We start from the raw sequence: 25,398 nt of genomic DNA on the forward strand, positions 1-25,398 counted from the left end.
TACCATGAGATTAAATTATTCTAATAAAAACACGGCTTACTTTCGTTTCACTCATCAGACAACTCTGATCGATTCAAAATCATCGCCAGTTAGTGACATTGGAATAGTTTGCAGTTTAATACTGAAATCTTTTCTAACGAGTCGACATTTGAGTGTATTTTAGTACATGAAACCTTCCCATTGAATCTGACTGGTAAGAAGGTAAAAAAAAAATTAACGCCGAGAATTAAACACGACTACAATAACAACGAAACTTTTGCTTAGTTGACAGAAAGAAAATTAAAAATTTACACTTGCCAATTTTGACTTTTTGGCTAAATGACTAGAAATATCTTAGGACTGATTTGTCTTTTTCCCGTTGTAAGGTGCTGGCTGGAATGCCGGGAAAATTCAAAATATTAATCATTTCTTAATTAGAAATGTAATATTGAAAAGTGGTTTTGCGGTGGTATTTAATTTAAAAGTTGCATTCATAAGCTAAAGAGATATTATCTTCGATTAGAATATGGAAACGGCACTTACAGGGTGCAGTCTGCCAAGAGTCTCGAAATGGGCGTATCGCCGATTAGCTTGCGGAAAAAGAGATCGACAACGTTAGCGCTCTGGACGGCCTTCAGGGCCGGCAGAACTAGCAACAACTTCCCGAAACGGCCAGCAAGGGACGGACGATGACTCCGCACCATGCTGTGCGACATGTCGTGCGACTGTTGTTGAGGGGATGACGAGGACGAACAGTACTCGTGCAACATCATCTGCGTTTGGTCTTGCAAAATCTCGATGGCCAGACCGTCGCGCAGTCCCAGAGTTTCTACAAGAAATTCCAAACAGAAACTATAGAGTAAATACGCTTAATTAATTAGATAGGTATAATTTATCCTATAAGCGTACCGGGTTTGAAAAGAACCAAGGCTTTCAGACAAGCGAATTCGGTGTGATCCAGCCGTAAGAGGTGAATGCGTGCGACCACTTGGTGCAAATGTCGCAGACCTTCCAGCAGCAGCTCGTGGCGTTCGCTCGTCAACTCTGGGCAGTTTCTCATAGTGTTAACTGTCAAGTAATAGAGTCATGTCAAATTCCTTATTAATGCGAGTGTCAAATACTAAAATTGGCAGTATACCGTTATAACGGCATTTTTATGCGTCATCAAAAAATGAATGCGTAATGAGCAAGAAAAACTGAGACAAAGCCAATACATAAAAAGACGAACAAACAACTGTGGCTTTTATGCAATGCACGCAAGCAATGCGTTTAAATAGTTGAAATGAGTTAATAATTGTGGTTACATCTTTCGTAAAAATCTTACAAGTATTTTAACCGTATTGATTGCTTTATAATTTTGAACAATCTGGTACTATTAATTTTGATTTTAGAATTGTATCGTACTTGTTACCTTCGTCAAGACTGAGGCCCCATTGGGCTACGGTTAAAACAAAGAGCTCGCACCAGGCTTCCTCCAGAAGGAGACTTTGATCCCGATAAAACAGCTAATGGGTGATTAAAAAAAAAATATAAGACATTTTAAAAATGGATTACGTAAAATTACTATTTCATATGAATTTTACATGAGAAAAAGATGGTATAGATTTCGCCCATCGAACTGTTAAGAAGAGTAAACGAGCAGCTGCTTCATTGACGTCGTTGCTGGTGTCTCTAATGCCTGACAAACAATGATGAGAGGCGTTCAACTGACTAACAGGATCGGTCGGCATGGCAACGGGAGATGTACTAGTGACAGTCGGTGACTTGTAGCTGACCCCTGCCAATTTTAATGACATTTAATGAGTTATATAACACCTAAAACGTACACAATTTATACCTGAATCGCGTCTTTTGAATGTTGTTGGTAAATCTTCGGCCGCCGAACTGCTCACTTCATCTTCTTTGACGAGATTGAGAAGAGGGATGGATGGAGTCAGATTATTGTCCGAGGCCGGAAGCGGTGGAGGAGGAACGAAAATGTTCAATGGGAAATGCCTTGGGACGTGATGCAAGCCGATGGTTGGCCGCCAGTTGAACGGGAAATTCCCCGAGTAGAATGAGTAGCCGGCACTCAGGGACGTTAGAGGTGGTTGATGATGACTTAACGGCAATAGCGGCGTCGCATTTGTCTGCACCGTCGGGTCGAGCTCCGGTTGGTAGGATCTTTTGAGAGCGCCGCGAGGAGCGCGTTCGTGTTGGACGGCTAGTTTTTTTATTGAACGAAAAGAATCAAAGATGGAAAGTTATATAAGATGAGCATTTGGTCTTCATATCAGTTGGTTGTGACGGGAGCCCCTTCACATCCGTGTAAACTGACAGGTGACGCCAAAGCTCTTGACAAAAAAAGAAAAGAAAAACCTTTCTAACTCTTAAGGGATCACTTACATGGGATCCGTTAATGGCGTCACCTACTTCCAATATTGTCACAAGCATCAACCCCATTCCCCCATTCCCCCCTTGTGGTTTTGGCACTTCCCTTAATATTTCACTCCACTAATATTTGCTCACAAAGCCGACCACCAATAAAAAAAAGTGTTATTGATTTAGCATGGATGCTGAAACGATCGTGCTAGGAAAATACTCTTTTTTAATATTGGTATATCTAGTACTATTACACAAACAATCAAATAATATCAATCCATCCGTTTTTGTAGGCTGTTAATATCGGTTTAAAGAATATAGCCTAGTCTGATTTTTATTTTAATGTAAAAATTCATGCTATGAATTTCATGAAGGAAAAGACTTTTGTTCCAACAATGCGATGGGATGATATTTGCAGACATTTTGCAGACATTTTCTTACCGTTATGGAGTTTTTATAAATTTGAATACTTAAGAATCAAGCGCAAGCACTAATTGACGTGTTGGCAATGTCTTTCCAATTAATTGAGGTTATTTTTAAATCAGCGAAAAGTCTGAATCTCTCTACTACTAGCACTTATATAGCGCATAGCACCGACGCAATTGGAAGTCACGTGATTCAGGGGAGGACAGCCAATGAAATGCCTTGCACAGATGAAGGGATCTATGGGGTGTGGTGCGCCAGGACAGGGTTCTGCTGCGCGCCCCTACTAGTCTACTAGACGCCAAGAACTGTTTATTATTCCCGAACGTGCGAATCTCACACGATTGGTGCACTTTCCGTAGCTCCTCCTCCTTCTTCCCATTCTTTACCAATTTTCACTGAATTCTTCATTTTACTTGATCTAAAATGCATTACTGGCTATAATTGATAAGCCCGATTGCATAAACCGTTACTCGCAAAGCAGATATCCGCTATTACATTTAAGAAAAGTGTGAATTAGAAAGAAAATCATTTTTACCGTCTCGTTTCATTTTGACTTCTAGGCAGCGACGAAACCGGCACGCTTGACATTGATTACGACGGCTGACATCCACGATGCACTGGTTCGATTCTTTGCACATGTAGTCCAGATTTCTAACAACAAAAATATGTTTATTTAATCGTGAACATCTGAAATATTCTCAAGACGGATCAAATGTATCTAGAAACGGGATTGAATTTTAATAAAACGAACGCGGAAGCATTTCCTCCGGTTACTTTTGAAATAGGACTTTGAAAATTATTTAAAAATGAGAAAAAGTCAAAAGGCTTTCTCTTTTCAAAACTCAGCCATTACTACTACTCAGGCTTTCATACAAGAATCACCCAGGTTTCACTCTCCTTAGACTGGTTAGATTTAATGTTGGTTTTCTCATGGAATTTCACTGTTGCCAGTTTATGTTTGAAAATGTTTAATGTTGGATTATTAGAAATTTTGTGTAAATCACCTGCGAATGCTTCTCTTGAAAAAGCCTCGACATCCATCACAGCTAGAGACGCCGTAGTGTCGTCCGGATGCTTTATCCCCACACACAAGACAGAGAGCTTCCAGCTTATTACGAGAGCCCATCACGCGATCCATATTCTAAATTAAAATCAAAAGAATTTCCAAAATAGTTTTCCAAAATAGGAAATAAGATAAAAATAAGAGATTGAAGAACACAAATGTAATATTACGGCAGAAATGAAAGTTCAGTGAGTTCTACAGTTTGTCAACGTTATAACGTGTCATCTCAACTAGTTTGCACTTTGAAAATTCTTGACAAGTATACTGACATTGTGGTCATACAATTAATTATCAAGGTGCGTGTGATCGGTAAAAGGAAAACGCCTCCGTCCGTGGGGTCGACAACAAACAATTGAACAGCTAGTGGGGAAGAGTCGAACAGGGCGCCGTGAATGTTTAATGAATAACTGGCCGAGTGGCTCGCACATGTTTGCTTTACAGCTACCACATCGTTAAATTCCCATTTCTCTTATTTTGTAATACTCTTTAAAAAAATAAAATGCAGCATGTTTATCTAAAACAAATTATTTTGTGTTGTAGTTTCCGCAATTTCTTATGCAAAAACTAGTTTACTACTCTTCGGTGTTTTCTTGAAATTGCAACCGATGATCAGTGACAGCCTGACAGCTAGGCACATGACTTTTTCTCACAAACCTACAAACATACAAATATTTTCAAGGATCAAAAGGCAGACATAGCCTACATATTATCACATGAAGGTTCCGAACTTCCGATATGTGAATTTGACTCGACCCTTATCAGTCTCGTGTAACCTAATAATCTCTTACGAATACACAATTTAAATTTGTGTGGAAAAGTAGTGCAATGTATCAAAATAACACTGATGTTTCGATTTGATACTTATTACTAACATAAAACTCTTTTGGGATCAGTTTACATTCTTAAAAATCATCAAAGAGCACGGCGGTTTCGTAAGAGCAGCGTAACAGTGTCGACATTCATTAGTGATCAATATCAAAAGATTATCGGCATATTCAATATACTTTCTTTTTTAGATAAAAAGCCTGCCGCATCCGCTTTATGTGTACTAAATAGACAAGGAAATATATACACACATATTGCAGCCCATGTATTAGATGACCTTTTAGTTGTTTATTGTGACGCGCTTGGCTTGATGTACTGACGGTTCACTACTTGACAAAAGAGGGTCTGTCAGCCGCAGTCCTGTTCACCCCTTTTCGCTCTTTTCAACCTTTGGAGTTGCGACTCAATAGCTTTCACCCATCTAACCCTCCCAACAGCTATACTACTTCAATATAGTCTCCATGTTTCTGACAAAAAAATTTTAAAATAATATTTCCATTATACAGCAGCCGTAACTGCTTCTTCTCAGCCGTCTTCTCTTCAATAGATTTTTGAACCACAAGTGTGAACTTAATTGACGATTTTTTTTTTTCATATCGGCCGGGTAGACTGATAAATTGAATGTATTTGTGGAACCCCAAGCAGATGTCAATACAGTGACGATCATAAATTGATGTGAGTCTCATCCAAAGTTTCAACGAAAACAAGTAGCGAAATCAAGTTGCTCTCAGCAAAAAAATCCTGTACGAATCCTCACGCTCGCTCATGGCTTCTCGTGTTGTTTCTTGCTGCGTATGGGGCCCACATGAAAATATAGTCGTCTATTGACCGTTTCCTTGTATATGTAATAGGGGCGGTATTCAGATCGACATGTGGTCTGTTCTCAAGCTCATCAGCGCACAGTGTGTGCTGTACAGAAAAGACGACGGTGAATCTGCTCTATTATTTATTTAACACGCCAGCAGTCAATCCGCCCATCATTAATCGTGCTCCGTATACACCCTAATAGGCTACAAAAGACGACCTTTTTTTATTATTATTTTGGTGGGGAATTACAGTATAATTAAAGAAGAACCTCGCGTCTATAACGAAAACATATCGTGGAAAAAGAGTCGTGACGAACTATATATTATCCGATGAGTAAAGCTCGCGCTGCAAAGGCATCCGCTGGATTGCCAGAGTCAACACCGTCTGGGAAACCACCGAGTGTTCAGAGCTTTCTGACGCCCCGATGGTGGCAGCAACGTTCAGCAAGACTCCAAGGGTGAGAGAGATAAGGGCCATAAGGCTCCGAACGAAAAATAAAAGAAGAAGTCAGATAGACTGACTTACTCGGTCGAGTCGTTATAGCAACCCAAGTCGAGTTCATGAGAATAGTCTCACCTGTCTTTGTTTGCCCGGTATTTTGATGTGTTGGCTAACCTAATCATTAACCTTTGTCCATTTACGCTTTGGGCCCATGCGTCTCCTTGAAGAGAACATAATAATTTAGGTCTAATGCTTGAAAGACCAATTGAACGCAATAAATTCAGATTAATTCTTTTTTATATCTAATTTTCCAATAGCGATTTCAAGTTTTTAAGCGAAATACGTAATTTAAAGAAGGATTGTACTGAAGACGCCTTTTTTAAAAAACCGATCGTTGTTGTTTTCCCATGAGATTTAATGAATTTAACTCAAAATTGTCATTAGGCTGCGCATCCTTTAGACGGTTTATTCTGCGCTACAACTTGTCGCCCAATTTGTGGGTGATAAATTGGTGGTTCATCAGATTCGACTACAATTATTCTTTATTGTTTTTTTAGAAACGAGTACTGGATACCGTTATGCTATAGCAAAATAAAATACTTGCAAATCAGACTGATCTGTTATTTATTTATTAATCTGAAATAAGACGGATTCATTAAGATTATTAATTTGCCGATTTAAGGATCGGCGTTCAATATTTTTTTTTAACTAATGGCGCAAAATTGGATGTTTTTTCGCAAAATTTAAAAATAAATAGTATTCAAAATATAGAGACAAGATAGAGCGACTTACCTAATCAAGTGAGGATGATGTCGGACGCGTTCTGACGAAGGCTGTGGACAAACATAAAGTGGCGCTGAACACTCATATGTTTATATATGGGATGCATGGGTGCGATGTCAGTTGTGAGAGCTGGGGAGGGTGGGGGGGGGGGGGAGGGAGGGAGGGAGGACTTCGATTGACGATCACGCGATATCTTTATAAAGGATCCCATCGTCCTTTTGTGACGAAATATTGGATCAGATGGCGCCTCCGGAGACAAATTGATCGCTTCCGATCGCTTCGCACCCCGCGGTTGATTTTCTCATGTATTAACTTAAAAAAAGGCGAACATGTATAACACTCAAAAAGAGAATCTTCTAATTTATTTGGTCAGTCTGTGTTCACTATATCCATTCTCGATCCCTAATTTTTATTCCTCAACAGAATGCTATTGTTGGCGCTGAATTCTTTTTGGCCATTTGGATATACAAAATTTGTAATAACGCCCCCAAAGTGTTGGAAACTTTGATTTCGAAGAGGTGGAAAGGAGAGGTAACAAAGCGTTTTGGAATGTTTCTCACCATATTTCACCATATTTCTCACCATATCTCCGTTAAATTTTTGACAAAACTCTTTTACCCTGAATTGCACAATATAAAAAATAAAATTACAAAAGTATTTTGTATTTCCTACTCCACCATTTGATTAAAATGTAAAGCAGGATTTTTTCGTTTTAGTATTGCCGTGTGACATAACGTTTAGCCTAGTTCTTTACCATTTTCCCTGCCTATAAAAGATCGTTACTTGCAAATAGCTCAGAGGTCAGTAAGACATAGCCAAGTGATGTCAATAACCCTTTCTTTATTTCCAGCCCGCCTTGCTAAAGGCACAATTTATTTTTAAAGGACATTTGAGCGGTAGAGGGAAGGGTTAGGTAACAAGGGGGTAAGGTAAGAATGCGAATGAACGAGTTCAGTTGTAGTAAGTGAGGCAAAGGTGAATAACCTCAGAAACGTGTCTGGAACGGTGTCATTCTGAATCAATATCATTTTCACTTCCCGTTTCGTAGCGTTTGTCGATAAGTCTAGTTAGAAAAGCACATTTTCAGACTGTGTGTATCTTTAGTCCTTTATAATACGTAGGGAAGCTACTAAATTTAAAAGTTTTAAGTTGAAGAGTTTTATACCAAATAATCCAAATAGGAAATCTCCACATTAAATGGAGATTGCCTATTTTTGTCTCATTTTGTTCGCCCATCTTTCGAGCTTCACGGCAAGAGGTATGCAATCGTTGTTGTAATTTATTTTTAATTGGTAATGAATTGATTATTGATGTTGCCTAAAGGATGTATGGGAAATCAGATTCAATGTGGAAATGGGGAGGGTTGTTTCGAACCCCAACAGCGCTGCGACGATGTCAAGGATTGTGAAGATGGATTTGACGAAGACGAATGCGGTAAGTTTTCTTTCTATTTTTTAAAATTATTCATCAAGTAGTGTCAACATTTTTGTGAGGAAAAGATATCGACGAATGTAAGTAAAACACGTGGAATTTTCTTGTCGTTTTCTTGTTTCAGAACCTCTTCTGCTGATCACAACTGACAGTGATATTCGATCGATGCCGATCGATTCTGAAGAATATAAATTCATTCAGTCGGACCTTAGCCAAGCCCACGGCGTCTCGGTTGATTACAAAGAACAGTCTCTTTACTGGAGTGAAAAGAGCGATGGCAAATCGGGAATTTACAAATCCAGTTTGGATGGATCAAGAAATCAAAAGGTCATTTCCGTTGGCGTGGAAGAGGTTGGAGACTTGATGGTTGATGGGCCCGGAAGACACCTATACTTCGTCGATTCCGGTCGGAAAACTATTGTCGCCTGCGATCTCCAAGGCACAATCTGCGTCGTCGTCTGCGGTCAACTAGACAAACCTCGCGCTCTGGCCGTCTATCCTGAAAAACGTCTGCTCTTCTGGTCCGACTGGGGTTCCCATCCACACATTGCTTCGGCTGGCATGGACGGATCAAAACGGACACACATAATCACCACCGATGTTGCCCAGCCTAGTGGATTAGCTGTGGACGAAGCGACTGGGCGCATATTCTGGGGCGATGTCCAGCTGAGTCGCATCGAAAGCTCACACATCGACGGATCCGACCGCAAGGTTCTTCAGAAGGAAGTCAATCCTTTCGCTCTGGCTCTGTTCCGCAATCTGGTCTTCTGGTGCGACCCAACCGAACATGAGATTATTTCCGTGGACAAGAACACCGGAGGGCAATTCAAGGTAAGTTGGTCTTTCAATTTGTTATTAAAATAAACTATTATTTTATAATAAAAATGTTTGTATTACTCTAGGTGATGATCCGAGATGACGCATTGATTCTCACTAGTATTCAAGTCCATCATCCTTCGAAGCAAAGGTTTACTCAAAATCCTTGCCAGAATGCGAGTTGCAGCCATCTTTGTCTCCTCTCACCTTCTGTGGAAGGATTTCATTGCGCTTGTCCGGCTTCAATGGCGTTGACTAGCGACAACCGCACTTGCGATTTCACTACTGTCGATGATACTTCCATCATCGTCGCTACTAAAACCGACATTTATCGCTTGAACAACAACAACCAGAACGAGACAGATTCAATCGTCCATCTGTCTAAGAATCTCCACTTGAAAAACGTTGGCGCCTTGGTATTCAACCCTTCGGATAATTCCATCATTTACAGCGACACAGTGGACGGAGTCATTTACTCGATGGAATTGAACACTCGTCGCGAAGTGGTTCTCTTTGAAAATGCCGATGTGGTCGAAGGGTTGGACGTGGATCCTTTCACGGAAAGCATTTACTGGACGGAGAGATCTCGGGGTACCATCGTGAAATTTGCGATTGGTCGCAAACATTTAAACGGAGTGCGTGAACGATTGGTTTTAGCTCGACAGCTCAAGAACCCTAGAGCCATTGCCATAGCACCTGAATTAAATTTAATGTTTGTTATCGAAGGAAGTGAAAGTTACGTCATCACCGTATGGGAAACGGACGGGAATTGGCTAAATAATTTGGTGCAAGTCCATGGAACCGTGACGTCTATGGTGTACGACGACAAGCACTTGTACTTTACCGATTCTCTGCGCGGTACGATTGAACGCATGGAAGTTGGAGGTTCAAATCGAACCGTACTCCAAGAACACCTGAAAACGCCCATTGCCATCAGTTTAACTTTGGACTCGGTTTTCTGGCTGACTGGACATTCTCGCATCAACTGGTTGAACAAACAAGATCCAGAAACAAAGCACGAATTTTCCATCGGTACTACTTCCCTTAAGAATGTCGAGCAATATCGATTGATGGTTGTAGTTAATAATTTAAAATTAAGTCGCAACGGCAGCACTGGTGATTGTATAACAGCGAACGGGTCCGAGTAAGTTTTTTTTTATTCATTTGAATTTGAGAATGATTTTATTAATTATGTTTTTATTAACAGTTGTCATTATAAGTTGGGCTCTTCTTGCTCGGAAGGAGATTTCCGGTGTGACAATGGCCATTGCATACCGATGGATTCGGTCTGTGATGAAGTTTTGGATTGTCCAGATGGCACTGACGAAGGAGATAACTGTGGTAATATGTTCAAATTATCCATCCGATTTCTTGTGCCTACTCATTCATGGTTTTTGTTAATAATTCACGGACTGCTAAATCCGTTTATAGATAATACTCCGTGTGAAGAAAACTTTTGTGAGCACAATTGTGTGCCGGGACCGAAGGGACCAATTTGCTACTGCGAGGCCGGCTACCGATCCGAAAACAACGGCCCTCAGTGCGTAGACATTGACGAATGCTTATTGGAGAATAGATGTTCCCAATACTGCGCCAATACCGAAGGCGATTACGACTGTTCGTGTGCGCCAGGGTATTACCTTGAGCCGGATAAATACACCTGCAAAGTGATGGACGGACGGCCGTTGCTGATAGCCGCCAGTGCGCATCGCGTCGCCCTTCTGCGGAACAACAATGTGACTGCTAGTCATCGTGGTCTGGCATCGCAGGATGCTCCCATTAAAGGCATCGCCTATCACGGCAAATTTTCCACCCTCTTCTGGATCACCAGTGCAGGTGTCAGCCGGATGAGGGATGTCGGCCAGGCGTTCACCTACAAGTTGGAAGGACTGACTCCCACTGGATTGGCTCTAGACTCGATCACAGGAAATGTCTACGTCAGTGCGCTAGTAGCTAATCAAGATCGTTCGGTGGTCAAAGTCGTCTCTCATTCGCTGGATGCTGACGTTGACGTTGTCAACTCCCAAGCCAAGATGACCGACATCATCATTGATGGCGTCAGAGGTGCCCTTTTTTGGTCCGAGCATCTTCGGTCGGCTAGCGGCCGCATCATTCGTTCAACTATGGATGGCAAAGTGACTCGGGAGATTTACTACAGCGGAGCTGCCTATCCTGTCGCCCTCGCGCTGGACACGGTTAAAACGCGCATCTACTGGGCGGACAAGGGCCAATCAATTTCAAGCTGCGACTACGACGGACAACAGAAAAAGAAGCTGGTAGTTGGTAGGACAAACGGCCAACCTCTGTCTCTCACCTTCTTTGAGAACCGCATTTCTTGGACCGTCTGGCACCGAAATGTCGTTTACAGTCAATCGGTGACGGGCGAACCTGCGACCAGCTCTTTAACGCCGCTTGAGGATGTGCATCATTTGTTTACTAGTCATTCCATCCTGGAACCGGAATACCCAAACCCGTGCAAGTCATCTTCTTGCGGCAACGGCTTGTGCGTGTTGAGGAACAGCTCCAGTTTCTCTTGTTTCTGTCCGACCAAGACGAACGTGGTTTCCATGGCACCATTCGAATGCAGCAGCCGTTGTCCGAGTCATTCTTTTTACTGCCAGCCGGAATCGGAATGCCTTCCGTTGAGCCTCGTTTGCAGCGACCATCAAGATTGTGACAAACTCTCTGATCAGGACCTCTGTAAAAGTGCCAACAAAACGATTAGTTCGGATGATATTTTTTCGAAAGACATTCTTACCAGGGGAAGATTGCAATATCTTTTTGAATTCCCCTTGATTCTGTCCAATGTAAGTGCTCGGGGGATCGCAGACGCAGCCAAACAAAATGGTCAACGGACATCGTTTCGTAGTGCAAGTGAGAGTAAAGTACTTTACTCGCGCCAAATTGAAATTCGCGATGAAATTTTCGTTAACGACGGACTTTCTGGCGAAGGTTCATCATATCCAATTGAAATGGCACTGCAAGCTGTGCTGGATGGACCTGTTCATGTCCTAAGTCGTTTATTTACCAAAAAAGGTCACCATATTGGTAAGTTTATAGAAATTGTTTTCCGAGTCACCTTGTAATCATTTTTTTCTGTCAACCTTTTATCGTTTATAGATCATGCAACGGTATTTAATCAGGATAAAAAACCTGTTTTTATCAACTCCGTATGGGACGCCAAAAACCACACCACACCACGTTTTGTGGAAGACATCGAAGTTTCTTTTGGCAATCAATTGTAATTTTCGTTTGAAGCTTTATTCAATTAATGTCCGTTGTTTTCAATTAAAACGGTTCAATTCGTATTTCAGGATGTTGTGGAAAGTTTTCCGACCGCAAGCATACACTGCCGAAGATCATTTGAACTTGAGAACTGTACACCAAATGGAACTGCGGACTCTCCAGAAAATGGGATTTCACCTGCAGGTAGTTAATCTTGCAAGTTGGAATAAGCTAACAGAAGAGGAAAAAATCAGCTTTTTGGAAGATAAAATAACTATGGCACTACAATCTTCTTAAAATGTGGTTGAGAACGAAAGCACCTGGTATTGTTGTACAATAATAGTTTTGTGAATAAATTATTGATTTAAACATAAATCTAACAAATGTCACCAAACTTTCGATATGAGACAGTTTTTGAAGTGATTTCCTCGTTTATCTTTTGTGTTAAATGTTTTTTGGCATTTATCAAAATTCGGACACTTTAATATTTTCAAATGCCACTTGCTCGAGCTCGATCTTGAGGTGCTCGGGTAGACAAGCCACGGCTTTGCGCTGTTTTGCGACCGCGTCCTTTGCTTTTTGTTCGTTGGCAACTAGGTTTGTCAGGTGCGCCCTCGGAGCCTATTCAGCAACTCAAACAATCGGAGGTCAAAGAGGGATAATAATGAGGTAAGAGGGAGGGGACTATAACGTCGAAAATACCGATAAAAACGCTCTCAAAATGCTAGCTATTTTAATTATTATAAGGTTTATTTTTAGCTTAAAAATGATTCCACTTATTGGAAACAATATGTTATAATATTCTATATAAAATACTAAAAAATGAGCTAGCTGCATCGAAAAGGATGGCTGACTCATAAACTAAATGGATGAAGTGACTAACCAAGTGAATTCAATTTATCAGTGACGATTTTTTTGGAGTTACATCAGTTGTGTTCAACAGTACAAAAACAGGGCATTTACATTAATTTTAAAAGGGTTTAAAGCAGCTACAAAGTGAATTAAAGAAACTCTTCATTGTCCTCGGACTCCGATTCAGTCGTGCAGTGGGACATGCTGCTGCACAGACTGCTTTCTTCGGATCCTTCATCGTCTCCGTAATCTTCTCCATCATTACTGCCCGAAGAATCAAAACCACCTTCTCCAACATCTGAGATACCATCTTTACTGTTTTGATACTGACGATTGAAAACGTAAGTAGGGGAGACCAGACCCATCTTGGACAGTCGCGGTTTTTCCCGCATGTCTCCCGATCCCCTTAGGCAAAAGAGTTTTTTTTTGGCTAAGGTCATTCTTTAGCCTTGCCCCCACCCACTTGATTTTTTTAAAATGTGTAACTTTAAAATTTAAGAATTTACATTGATTTCCATTTTTCGGTGTTTTTTTACCGATCCGGGTTGAAATTAGACAGGGGCCTGTACCAAGTTAGACAGGGTATTAAAAGAGGGATAGTATGAATTAAAAATTATGAAAAAATCAGGAAATGTAGATGGTAATGTAGTTTAACCCCAAACAAATTTTGGAAATTATATCTTTAAAACTGAAAAAGTTTTCTTCAAGGGAAAGAATTACAACTTTTATATGGGGCGAGATAGGTAAAAAATGTAGGTGGCGCTGAAGTCCATATATTACCCATTGTCCAATATTACCCCTTGGAACTGTCCAAAATGGCCTCAAAATCATGCCCCCCGCAAATTCATTAATTGTAGGTACACCAAAGCACCTAAAAATAATTTTCTTACACACAATTGTAAAGGATAAACAGTTTTACACACTGATGTGTTTAAAAATTTTTTTACTCAAACAAACTTGGAGCAAGATCAATAATTCGGGTGAAAAATTTTGCAATAATTTATCGTGTTTTTTTCTTCCTCCTATAACTCCCGTTCTACTGTCGGGAAATTAATTAAACTACACAGGATCTAGCATCATCACATCTAGAACAATTCGTGTGAAATCTAGAATTTTAAAGCAATTTTTACTATATTTTAAGACACTGTCCAACTTGGAACAGTGTCCAACATGGGTCCGGTCTCCCCTAGCGTTCATGCTATCCAGTTTGGTTTTTTTTCGAAAATTCAATCCTGTAGTCTTCCTTCACATTTCGTTTCAGAATGATTTTGTCATCTGAAAGCGTGAAAATTTTTAGTTATTTTAGTTTAACCACCCCCACAAGAGAAGAAAAAAGTCCATAAACATCTAAAAGAGAGTCCCGCGGACAGTTTTTCTTTCCTCCTACTCGCTGGGGCTCCTTTGAATCAACGAAAAACACCTTCTTCAAATCAAGAAGAAATATTTAAAAACTGAATATATGAGCTTTGTTGTTCAAGGAAAGATGCGTCGGCTTGAATAACTTTATTACCAACTCCTGTTTTACAAATAATGAACGGATTCGATTAATAAATTTATACTTGAGATGTATCTCAAACGGAAGTTGGACGTTCAGGTATCATCGTCGTCGGTGTCAAAAAAAGAGGGACGGTGTCCGTGCCACGTTTGGGGGGGGGGTACGTATACCTAGTAGTCTAAGTGTTAATTTTTTATTAGTTGTTACAAACTAACCATCAAGGTTTTTAAATTCATCGAATTCTTCACCAATTTCCAAAGTCAGTTCTGGTAAATCTAGAAAAGAAAAGAATAATTTTGAACTAAAATTACTTGAAATCCAGAGCTAAAGAATTTTAAGTTACCTTGCTTTCCTCCGTCTTCATTCATGACTTCCAATACTTGCTGTTCCTCGGTATCATCTGAAGGGACTGTTAACAGACAAAGACAAGCACAAGTAGAGTAAAACAAGTAAAACACAAGCAGAATTTGTTGAATCCTGCTTCAAACCACATCTGAAAAAATTAAAAAAATTATGCACTCTTTTCTGGTAAGTTTTGTTTGTAATCAACTTACTTTCCACAAAGATTCTCCTTTTCTCCAATTCACTTCCTTCCATTTCTTCAACTCCAGCTCAACGTCATCTGCTGGTGGGCCAGACTGCTCCGTCTCTGCACCCTGGACCCTGTTTAACGTGATTTGAGGAGCCGACGGGGAGCCTGCAAGTCGCTGATCTTCGTCGGTAATAGAACCAAAAAGGTCCCACACCAGATCTTTGTTCTGTACGGCTGTTGGTGGCGTCGATGAAAGGGGTATAACACGCTTTTCCTTTTCCTTTTTTGTTTGGTTTTGCCGTGGGTTTCAACCGGTGCATCTTTCTTAAATTCTTTCTTTTTCCAGACCACTGCTTCGTTAGTAGACGTCTCTTTGGGGTTGCAAAATTTCTAACATCTCTTCATCGCCCGTCTTTCTGCGTCGGGCGGTTCTACTCCCTTTGATCTTACTGTGGAGCTGTTGTTAGGCGCGGAAACGGCTCCACACCGCAACGCTTTACATAGATTTGAGAAGATTTTTAATCAAGATTCGCTTGACAATTAGTTTTGTTACCTTTGCTGCTAACGATCGGGTTAATCGGCGAAGCCATCGGGTTAGTTAAAATTTTGGTGCAGAAGTCAAGGAGCTTACCAAATGACTATCTTGCCCGAGCGGAAATGTGTCCAGCTGATCGGGCGACTCGTCTTGTCGCTGTAGGGCTTATGCCTTCTGGGACCAGCGCTGGCTGTTGCGACTGTGGCTGAAGTCTCTTCTGATAGAATTCTTGGACCAACTCTTGACGCTTTGTGCTATGCCTAAACTCAGGCTGCTCGCCACTCCACTAACATTCGTGGAGGCTTGTGGCGTGTGAACTGCTACCGCGTTACAATGCACGGCTAGCCCTTCGTCGTTTCTACGTTGCTTGCCGAGAAAGTTTTCGCGTTTTTGAACAATCCGAGACTTATCTTCTAGAAGAGCAGCTTCCTCAAACAGCAATGCTTTTCTCTTTGCAGCGGTTCCAGAAGTGGCTCGGTAGGCGTCCACGATAGTACTGTTGTGGAAGAGTATATCTTCTTCTTCTTTTACTGTCTTTTCAGGTGCAGTGGTAGGTCTGCTACACATGCTGCCTGGCAGCTGTCTCCCTTGCCTCGTTTGACTCACTTGTCTGTTATATTGTGAAGCTTGGAATATGGGCTCAATGAGTAGTGGTAGCGATGGTATCTTGGGAAAGTAAAGAAAAGTTTCTTAAGAATGACTTTCATAACTGTATTGAATTGTACTTATTGATTGCAAAAGTACGCTCTCAACTGAGTTTTTTTTAGTAAACTTTGTTCTTTTCCATCTTTTCCTGCAATAGGTCCGACCGATTAAAATTAAGATAAGATTTAAGAACTAGTCAAAAAATATTTACTAATTGAGACAAGATCTTGCTGAGTTTTCATCATCAAAAACGATTCCTGGCGTCTGACGATCTCAAATAAAAAATTATAAAACATTTTGAGGGTGTACGACGTTAAGGCCCACTTATTCAGGTCCGCATATTTCAGAACCTATTTTATTGGGCCTGAACGTCGCAAAAATTGAGCCTGAAAGACGGACTTGAATGTCATTCAAGACTACCATTCTTAAGCTCAAAGGTTTGAGTTCTTGTAAAAACTTTCTTACCTGTTTATCTAGATGTCCATGACATATAAACGCATGGATGCCGAAAACCAGGTAGAAAGGAGTTGGACAGATAAAAAAAGTTCCGTCGCCGTACCATCTTTTGGCTTTGCGTAAAAGATGTAGCTGCTTATCGGTGGTGAAGAAGTGGTAACGGGCATAGCGTCTGGACGTCTCCAACACTACATCGACACGGAAGTCTCCATCTGGAATGCTTCTTTCAAATGGACCTGTATAAAAATTATGTAAAAGTTACACTCAATGTATAAATTTAACAAGATTTTTACCCCATTCAAAGTAAAGTAAAGTAAGGTTTTTCAGATAAAACGACTGTTTTTTTCCGCTGTACCGCTCTCACGATGTTAGCAATCACCGGAAGACTCCGCTGTGGATCACGTTGAAATATTTCCAAAATTTCTTTCACCAAAATTTTTCTGCTGCTGACCAACGATTTGCTACAAGCATTTCCTTTCGCCTTCGAAAGAACTTTAAGATTAATCGTTTTGACTATCAGAAGTAAAAAACAACGAAATTTTCGTGTATTTCAGACAGAATCTTTTGGTCAACTTAATTTGTTATAACACACACATTCCACCAAAGTAACAGAAGAGAAGTGAATGGCATTTTCTCCGGGAAGTGATAGTAAAAGTCACTTAAAGTAAAACAAAGCATGATAGTAAAATTTAATGGTTCATCTATCATTGTGCTCCATACCTGCAACCCGAGCCTCGACTCTGATTTCAAGAAGTGCTTGCACTAATTAAGGCAAATAATCGATAGGGAAAACTCCGACGGGAAAGAAACATCTGGAGACCGCGGAGAAAATCGTTTCCAAACAACATGCATAGAAAAACACAATCATTCTTCAGTTTTTCGAAATTATGGTATTTTAAAGGGAGGTTGGTTCAACAAAACCTTCAATCTAAACACGATGAATTTCTAAGCTTCTAAGCCTGAGGTTCCGATAACTCGAATAGACTCAAAATTCTGCGTCGATTAATGAACATGAAAACAAAGGAATTTCAAAATTTTCTGTCCGGAATTTACGTCAACTGTCCGACATTCGCATTTTGGCCAGTTTTTCTTTTTTCATAAATATTTAAGAAAATTCTTTAAAATAACGACAAAACCTTATTTAATATTATAGATCTTTCGATTCTCTATCGATTGATATAAATAGTAAAGGGATTTTTCTAGTTTTAACCTTAAAAATTCCTTACTCCGTAAAATTTTAACTCACACCCAACTCACACTAACTCACACCACAGAGCCAAAATTTTCAGACGTATTTCGTAAATTATCAGGCATTTCCGTCGAAGGATATTGGATCACTGCTGCAAAATGGTCGGAAAGAGGAGCAGTTCCTTGCTACTTTCTTGTTGGGGCGGGTTGCCGTTATCATGCTGCCCTTTTTCTTTGTAATGATAAGCTGTTAAGAGAAATAGGCGGTTGCCATTTTTATTTACAGACGCCCGGAAATTTTCATGACGGCGCTATGTAAAGAAACGAAACAAAATTTTTGATAAGGGATGACATTGATTGAAGTATACTAGCATCATTCATAGTAGATTTGTACTTCTCCTTTAGTGTCGTCGATTCGGACAACACAATCCAGCAACGTATTCATGCTGACCGATAGGCTTTCCCGAGCCCTTAAAACAAAGAATAAGATTTCATAATATTGCAATCGCACTTTCATTTTTGGCGAGTAAGACGGTACTTTTCCAGTAATGTCAGCCCACAACTTCTGTTACATATTTTCTGCATTTTCTCCTGTTTCTCAATTTTTTTGCTCTTTTCAAATTCCTCTTTCTCTCCCTTTATTGTCTTTTTTCATCAGCATCCTTTTTTAATCAGCAAGATTTCCCAAATTTATTAATCGTCTTCTAGGCAAATTCCTCAATCTATCAAGTATCCATGCAAACCAGTAATTGTCGCCACGAGACCATGACGACCAAGAGACGTGACTTTCGTCATTAGTCATCACATTAGTCGACAAAGGAGTAGTACTGGCAGTGCATTAGTCGGCCTCTTTCTTGCAAACGTTATCCATTTCATTATTTCCATTACCGTCTGCGTTTTCTTCTTAATTTTCTTTGCGCTCTTGTTTCTCAATTTTCTTGGCTCGTTTCATATCCCTCTTAATCTGTATGTTTTTTTTTTCATTTCACCTCATCAATGTCAGCAAGATTGCTATCTATAAGCAACTAAATTCAGCTTTTGTCTAACACGATGTTCATTTTACATATTTTAAGTTATTTAATTTACATTTTAACCATTCTGAATTCTTCAGAAACACTTAAACTTTGTTCGACTTCCTCCATTAACTCATCTTCATACTTGCCTCCATTTTTCTCTTCAGATACCTTCATTCAAAATTTACATTTATTTATACCCTTGTTATTGACACAAATAAATATAAACAATGCCCTCTCTCATCTCGCAGACTTTATCTTCGTCCTGAGCTTCCCTCTGTGACAATCACCTTCAACTTATGGCTCGCCGATATCGATATGCTCTAAATCTTCTGCAAACTTTTTGAAATTTTGCAGAAGTTCAAATGGCTTTTTCCATAAATTTAGATATCTTGAAAAGCTCAAAACATTTGATGTATTTGTTGAAATTTGTTAGTTTGTTAGAACGGTGCCGTGGTAAGACCACGTCGTCTGCTTGTTTTATTTTCCCAAGATGTAACGGTTACGGTATTTGTCACTCCTGCCAGTCACTTTCAGTTGATCACTCCCTTTAAATCTCTTTTTTTGATTTCTGGTTTTAATCTTCAATTTTTGTTTAGTGGAATCGTAATGAGGGTGTAATATACTTTGGGGACATTAACAAACACCAGCCCCATCTGTTACAATGAATGCTGATGGCCCAAGATCACCCACATTGAAAACTTCTACTTTAAAAACTATTTCCACTGTTAATCTATATAATAGTCCAATTTCTGTTAAATCTGTATGAGAGCCTGTCATTAACTTTCCGATAATTTTTGTAACCATAAAACTATAGTTTTTAAAATTATCCAGGCCGGGTGATTAAAGGAGTAACAATTTAAAAAACAACACACATATTTTCATTAAGGAGCTGAGAGAAAACGGAAAAGTGAAACTGTCCAACATAGGTCCGATATACCCTACTTTCTTAAAATAATATTTGCCTTGTTTTCATTTTTGGGAATTCTTGGATTCTGGTATTGTACAAGAATAAATTCATTATTCTGTTAGCTTTCCTCACTTTGAATTATACCTATAATTTTTGGCTGGACTGTCTGAGTGAATGGACTGGTTTTTTTAGTCTTTCCTCTCTAATTTTTTTGTCTTCTTTCATTGAAGAGCTCTCTTCTTTTTCATTCGCAACCAACCCTCTCTTCCTCTTTTATTAGCATCTTCATAATTTCCGTCTAAAACTTTATTACAAATCTATTGTTAACTTGTTGTTATTGTCTATTGCTAAATTGTTTTTAAAAAACAAAACAAATGCTTTAATTTAGGTTATTACTTATTAAATTCCTTCAAAATAAGTGATCAACCATCCAAGGAGGCTTATTCGTCATTTTCTGACGACATGAAATTCTACCTTAATGAAATAAAAAATTAAAAACACACATTCAAATTAGGGAAACTCCAAGCAAATTCTAAGAATTCTTCTAAGAAGCAATAACGAATAAGTTATAAGTAGGATGTCTGTTTTTGATTTATCTGACTACGAGGACGAAAGGCTAAAGGAACGTACGGGCAAGATTGATTTTAAAGATTTAAAGGATTGCAAAAAGCCAAAAAGTAAAAAAATAAATCCCTTAAACCAACTTAGTTTACCTCATTAAATCTTCTTTTTCTTTTAAACTTTATCCAGGTGCGGGAATTTAATTTATCCTTGGAACTCGCATGACTGTTCTTTAACAGGTAAAGGAAAATGTAAGATCCAAGATGACACTTTTGTAAAACTCAATTATTTACGCAGAAGATGCTGATGAACCTGAATTGGATGAAGATGCTGATGAACTGGAATTGGGAGTAGCAGAAGATAAACCTGCATTTGATGAGGTTCAAGGTATTTTCACTTTAAAAACATCGATAAAAATAAATGTGTGAATATATGAAATTTTTACTTACAGTTGTCAAACATGATGCTGCCGTAGCTAAAGTTGATGATGACCTTAAACTGTCCGAAGCAGATGATGAATTGGGAGAAGAAGATAAACCTGCATTTGGTGAGGTTCAAGGTATTATTAATTTAAAAGCATCGATAAAAATAAATGTGTGGATATATGAAATTTTTTACAAACAGTTGTCAAACATGAAGTTGCTGTCGTAGCAGCCACTCCTCCCCTAGTGGATCAGGCTGCAAATCCTTCTGGACGAAATGAATGTTCTCTGGAAAGAAGAAAGAAATCCCTTCATCTTTTGAAAATTGCCAAAAAACAAAGAAAGGAGGAAAAGGCTAAAAACTTGGCGGATTAGTGCAAAAAATTTGAGGATAATTGCAGCACCGATTCTGAGGAAGAATTTGACAATGTCATGTAAATAGGTCCTTTTTTTTGGCGTCACATTTGTTCAATTAAAATTCTTTCCTCCTGTGTCTTTCAACTTGAAACTAATAAATAGCGATCGATAAACTCACCTCAGAATTGGCGTCGTTCTTCTTTTTCTTCTGGCGGGGTTGGCCACGCTCATCTTCCTTTACTGCTTGTTGCCAACTTAAACTTGCTTTCCAATGCAAGAGACCGGTCCGTGAATTCTCATTTTGAAAAGTTTTACAAAAAATGTTGCGAATGAATTCAAAATGACAACGTACAAAACAAAACCAATGAACGTAATGCAAGGATAAATTGCCAAGTCAGTTTTATAGTCTCACGATCAAACTTGTTATCATATTTAGAAAGCCTTTTTAAACATTAACGTATATTCATTTTTATCATGATCCCATATTTATCGACTAAATCTACTAACACAACCAAAGTCTAATATTAACCTTCACAAACCTTTGTCATTGGCCCATTGCGTAATCAATGCGCTGCTATACACTTTTGGTTCGTCAATATCGGTTAATCATAACCAACATGTCCTACTTGTGTCGTTTGGTGTGATACTCGAGACAGAAATATATATTTGTAATATATATTTGTATTTTTTATATTATTTTTTAATATTTAGTATTCTTTGTAATATATTCAGAATCGAGTTAATTCTAATTCTAACGATGGCACGAAATTGCTTGGCATCACATTTTGCCCAACACGCATTAAAACTGTGCCACAAAAGCCACAAAAACATGTGAATTTGTTGCATTTTTCTGTCAACATTGCAGAGCTGTCGCATCATCCCAAATCCCCTTGTAGTACAGTCATTTTAACATTTTCACCCAAAACAAATTTTTAAAAGCGATTTTTTTAATGAGCTTTATTCATACCGATGTTTTCTTACTCTGTGTAAAACCCGCCCAAGAAAAAATAAAGGCATCATATTAAAATGCGTTTAAAAACTAACTATCTGCTAAATGGTTTCTTTTTATTTAAAATTTTTTATTTAAAAAATACAGGGTTAAAGAGAATTGCAAGATTAACTTAAGTTCCAATTTTTGTTTAATTTCAATGTAATTTAGTATTTAAAAAAAATTAAAATCTATTGAAAAATCGGTGAGTCGTCGAAAATTTCTTTACGCGTTTTAACATGGCGCTTATGGGGAAACGAAAAGTTTTAAAATCTCTCCCATTTGTAACCTAAACGACCCAAAAATACAATCTTAGTCGGCGGGGCCGATTTTTTCTGTAAGGTATTCATGTTTTTATAGACCCCCCAAATGTCATAACCGCTGCAACTTTTGCAACAAGAAGCCCCCCCAGTATGTTGATTACTAAAACTGAAATTGACGATTGACGGGGGGGGGGGGTATATTGAACTGTAACAAAAAAATGAAAAATCCAAAGTGGGAAAAATAAAAGAAATTTCAAGATATTAGCAAAATACAGATTTGGGATGATTTGACAACTCTGCAAGAGGGGAAATGAAGGAAGAAAACGACTAAAATAAAAAAAAATTAATTTGAAATTAAATCGTCCCCTAATTTGGCACCACTGCTCCACCCCCTTTTCTCGTACTGGCCATGTTCACCACCTTCAAGCCCTTTGTTCAACGGGGCAGTTAGAAGAATTTTTTTGATTAGAATTAAGACCTTCTAGATTTGGGGAGGAGCAAAAACTTTTCACACACAATTTTCTCTGTCATGTAATTTTTCAGTTGCAAAAAACATACCCTCATGTATGGATTCTATATTGCTTTTCAATATGGAAATTGCTGTCACATATGAATATTGCTTTTACTGATGCGTTTCTTATCCATTATTGTCTGTGCTAGTACGTTACGAAGCTGATTACGAAGTTCTTAGCGGTTCTTAGTCAATAAAAGGAGCATTTGAACACCCAAATTCCCAATGGGAAAACCAAAATAGCAAGCCACCGATTGGTTTAACACTGAATTTTTTTCTGTACACCTTGCCCGAATGAGGTTAATTTTAGCAAAGTTTCTCATCTTTCAATATACGCAAAATTTAAGCAAAATCGCAAATTACGCAAATTGCATGGCAAAAATTAAAAATATACGAAATTAAATAAAACTCAAGTAAAAGCTAGGTTTCAACAAGTTTCCATACTGAAAGTAAATAAAAAATTTGTGACAAAAGTACGGAAATAATAAAACTAGAACAAGTACGTGAATTACGCACAATATGTGCAAATCTAGCAAGTATGCGGAAATTACGCAAAAAATAAACAAATTACGCAAAAATAGCAAATTAAGCAATTTATCATCTTCCAAACTCCGTTTCTTGAATTTTTGCCCTCCGATTCTGTCACTGCAGTGACTTCCTGCTCATGAGCAGGAAGCATTCATTTAACTCCTTGTCATGAAATTCCCTAGAAGTTTGGCCGGACCGGGTGGGTTGGTTGGTTGGTTGGCTGGGTTGTTGACTGTATCCGAATGTTTTCTCTCCCATTAAGCCCTTTTTGCTCTCTTCTCTTTTGATGACCTAATTTTCCTGTTCCAGTCAACCCCCACTTCTTTTTCTTGAAAATATGTAAGTAAACAATAACTGGAGGAAGTTTGACAATATAACGGACACCAGTACAGAAATCTAAAAGATTGAATCGGGAATTTGAACGTTTTTTTCTCTTATTTTTGTGTTATGTTTGGCTTTTTCAATTATATTGTTCTTCTTCCTCCTCGCGCGTGCTGCAATTATCCGAGAAGCTTTCGCATAACTTTTTTTCCCCAAAGTCCTCTGAAGTTGTGGCTGGACTGGGTGGGCTAGTAGCTGGATGATTAAGTTTATCGGAATGTTTCTTTTCCCACTTAGCCCTTTTTGCCTTCTTCTGTGTTGCTGACCTCATTTTCCTCTTCCAGTCAACCACCACTTCTTTCTCTTGAAAATCTGCATTGGTTTGGTTAATTAATTATTTCTTGTTGCTTTTAATTTTTTCAAATATTTTACTGGTATACCTTTGATTGGAATATCGTTGTTTTTAGGATCAACAGAGTCTAGTGATTCCATTTCAGACTTTATGCAGTACGCTTCACATTCATCTTCTGTAATTACACAAAGTAAATTGGTCTTATATAAAGTAGCTTATTCAAAATATTTATAAGGTAGGGCTCAACAAACAAAAAAAGAGAAAAAATTCTCCTTTTTTGTTTGTTTTGTTTTGTTTTTTTCAATTTTATTGTTCTTCTTCCTCCTCGAGGACTGGGTGCGTTTTTGGCTGGATGATTAACTTTATCCAAATGTTTCTTCTCCCACTTAATCCTTTTTGCTCTCTTCTGTGATGCTGACCCCATCTTCCTTTACCAGTCAACCACCTCTTCCTTTTCTTGAGAATCTGCATTGTTTTTTTAAGTTAATTATTCCTTGTTTCTTTTATTTAAAAAAAAATATTTTACAGGTGTACCTTTGATGGGATGATCATTGTTTTTAGAATCATCCCCAGAGTCTGATGATTCATTTTCAAACCTTTTGCAGTAAGCTTCGCATTCATCATTTGTAAATACACAAAGTAATCAATGTTGCACTCTGCTGCTGATTCAGCTTATCTATTTATTGATTTTTTTACCCAAAAAACCTAAATGTTTTATTTTTAGCCTATTAATGTCTCAGGAATCGAATTAAAATGGTTATAATTAAGTCTACGATTAAAAAAATAACGAATTCAAGGATTTGAACCACTGACAAGGAACCTTGATGGGTATACTTTCAGAAATTATCGTATACATCCCATATTCTTGAAGAAATTTAGATAATAGGATAATAATAAACATAAAAACAATCGAATATTTTAGATGAGAAGTTCAGTTTCAATAATGTGATGATGGATGCGAAGACAAGCTCTTGCTCCTTCGATTCGTTGGAAGACTTCCACTTTATGGGGCCTTTTCAACAACCGTTTCACTTCCAACGGGTTCGCTTATAAAGAAGCACAGTGGTTTTATAACTCGTATCTATATTACAAACCGTGTCCCACTTATCATTAGGGGGAACTCAATGATCACTTTGTCACTATCCCATGCATCATATTGTTTATAGTTCAAGCATCCTACTTTGTTGACGCCCTAACCACTAGACGTACCATGGGCACTTTAACAATTTACTTATTTCCAATCTATTTATATTTGCCTTTTGACTTTCAATTTTCTGGACAAGATACATCAGTATCTTGTAAAATAACACGC

General features: G+C 38.6%; 3 protein-coding genes across 6 annotated transcripts; 2 read left to right on the forward strand and 1 right to left on the reverse strand.

Moving 5' to 3' along the window:
* Positions 1-146: 146 nt before the first annotated feature.
* Positions 147-6,741, reverse strand: LOC124344561 (nuclear receptor subfamily 2 group E member 1-like). Its single transcript, XM_046798131.1, has 8 exons — positions 6,695-6,741; positions 3,771-3,907; positions 3,302-3,417; positions 1,817-2,182; positions 1,563-1,756; positions 1,391-1,484; positions 889-1,047; positions 147-808 (listed from the first exon to the last, which is right to left on the reverse strand). The coding sequence occupies exons 2-8, from the start codon at positions 3,902-3,904 to the stop codon at positions 519-521; spliced, it is 1,353 nt and encodes a 450-aa protein (XP_046654087.1). The 5' UTR covers positions 3,905-3,907; positions 6,695-6,741; the 3' UTR covers positions 147-518.
* An 892-nt stretch (positions 6,742-7,633) lies between these two features.
* LOC124344552 (low-density lipoprotein receptor-related protein 6-like) lies at positions 7,634-12,532 on the forward strand. Of its 2 annotated transcripts, none has more exons than XM_046798118.1 (8): positions 7,634-7,943; positions 8,009-8,119; positions 8,241-8,947; positions 9,019-10,076; positions 10,140-10,273; positions 10,364-11,980; positions 12,053-12,173; positions 12,247-12,532. In XM_046798118.1, the coding sequence occupies exons 1-8, from the start codon at positions 7,883-7,885 to the stop codon at positions 12,452-12,454; spliced, it is 4,017 nt and encodes a 1,338-aa protein (XP_046654074.1). In that variant the 5' UTR covers positions 7,634-7,882; the 3' UTR covers positions 12,455-12,532. The 2 variants fall into 2 exon arrangements, with proteins under 2 accessions (XP_046654074.1, XP_046654075.1); XM_046798119.1 differs by having other exon boundaries at positions 10,367-11,980.
* Positions 12,533-20,305: 7,773 nt separating this feature from the next.
* On the forward strand, positions 20,306-21,300 carry LOC124344521. Of its 3 annotated transcripts, none has more exons than XM_046798084.1 (5): positions 20,306-20,452; positions 20,534-20,583; positions 20,642-20,731; positions 20,796-20,903; positions 20,969-21,300. In XM_046798084.1, exons 1-5 carry the CDS (start codon positions 20,361-20,363, stop codon positions 21,139-21,141), a joined length of 513 nt encoding a protein of 170 aa, XP_046654040.1. In that variant the 5' UTR covers positions 20,306-20,360; the 3' UTR covers positions 21,142-21,300. The 3 variants fall into 3 exon arrangements, with proteins under 3 accessions (XP_046654040.1, XP_046654043.1, XP_046654042.1); XM_046798087.1 differs by having other exon boundaries at positions 20,796-20,896; XM_046798086.1 differs by having other exon boundaries at positions 20,645-20,731.
* Positions 21,301-25,398: the final 4,098 nt, after the last annotated feature.

The sequence above is a fragment of the Daphnia pulicaria genome, chromosome 6 (assembly GCF_021234035.1).
Source record: "Daphnia pulicaria isolate SC F1-1A chromosome 6, SC_F0-13Bv2, whole genome shotgun sequence".
Classification (NCBI taxonomy): domain Eukaryota; kingdom Metazoa; phylum Arthropoda; class Branchiopoda; order Diplostraca; family Daphniidae; genus Daphnia; species Daphnia pulicaria.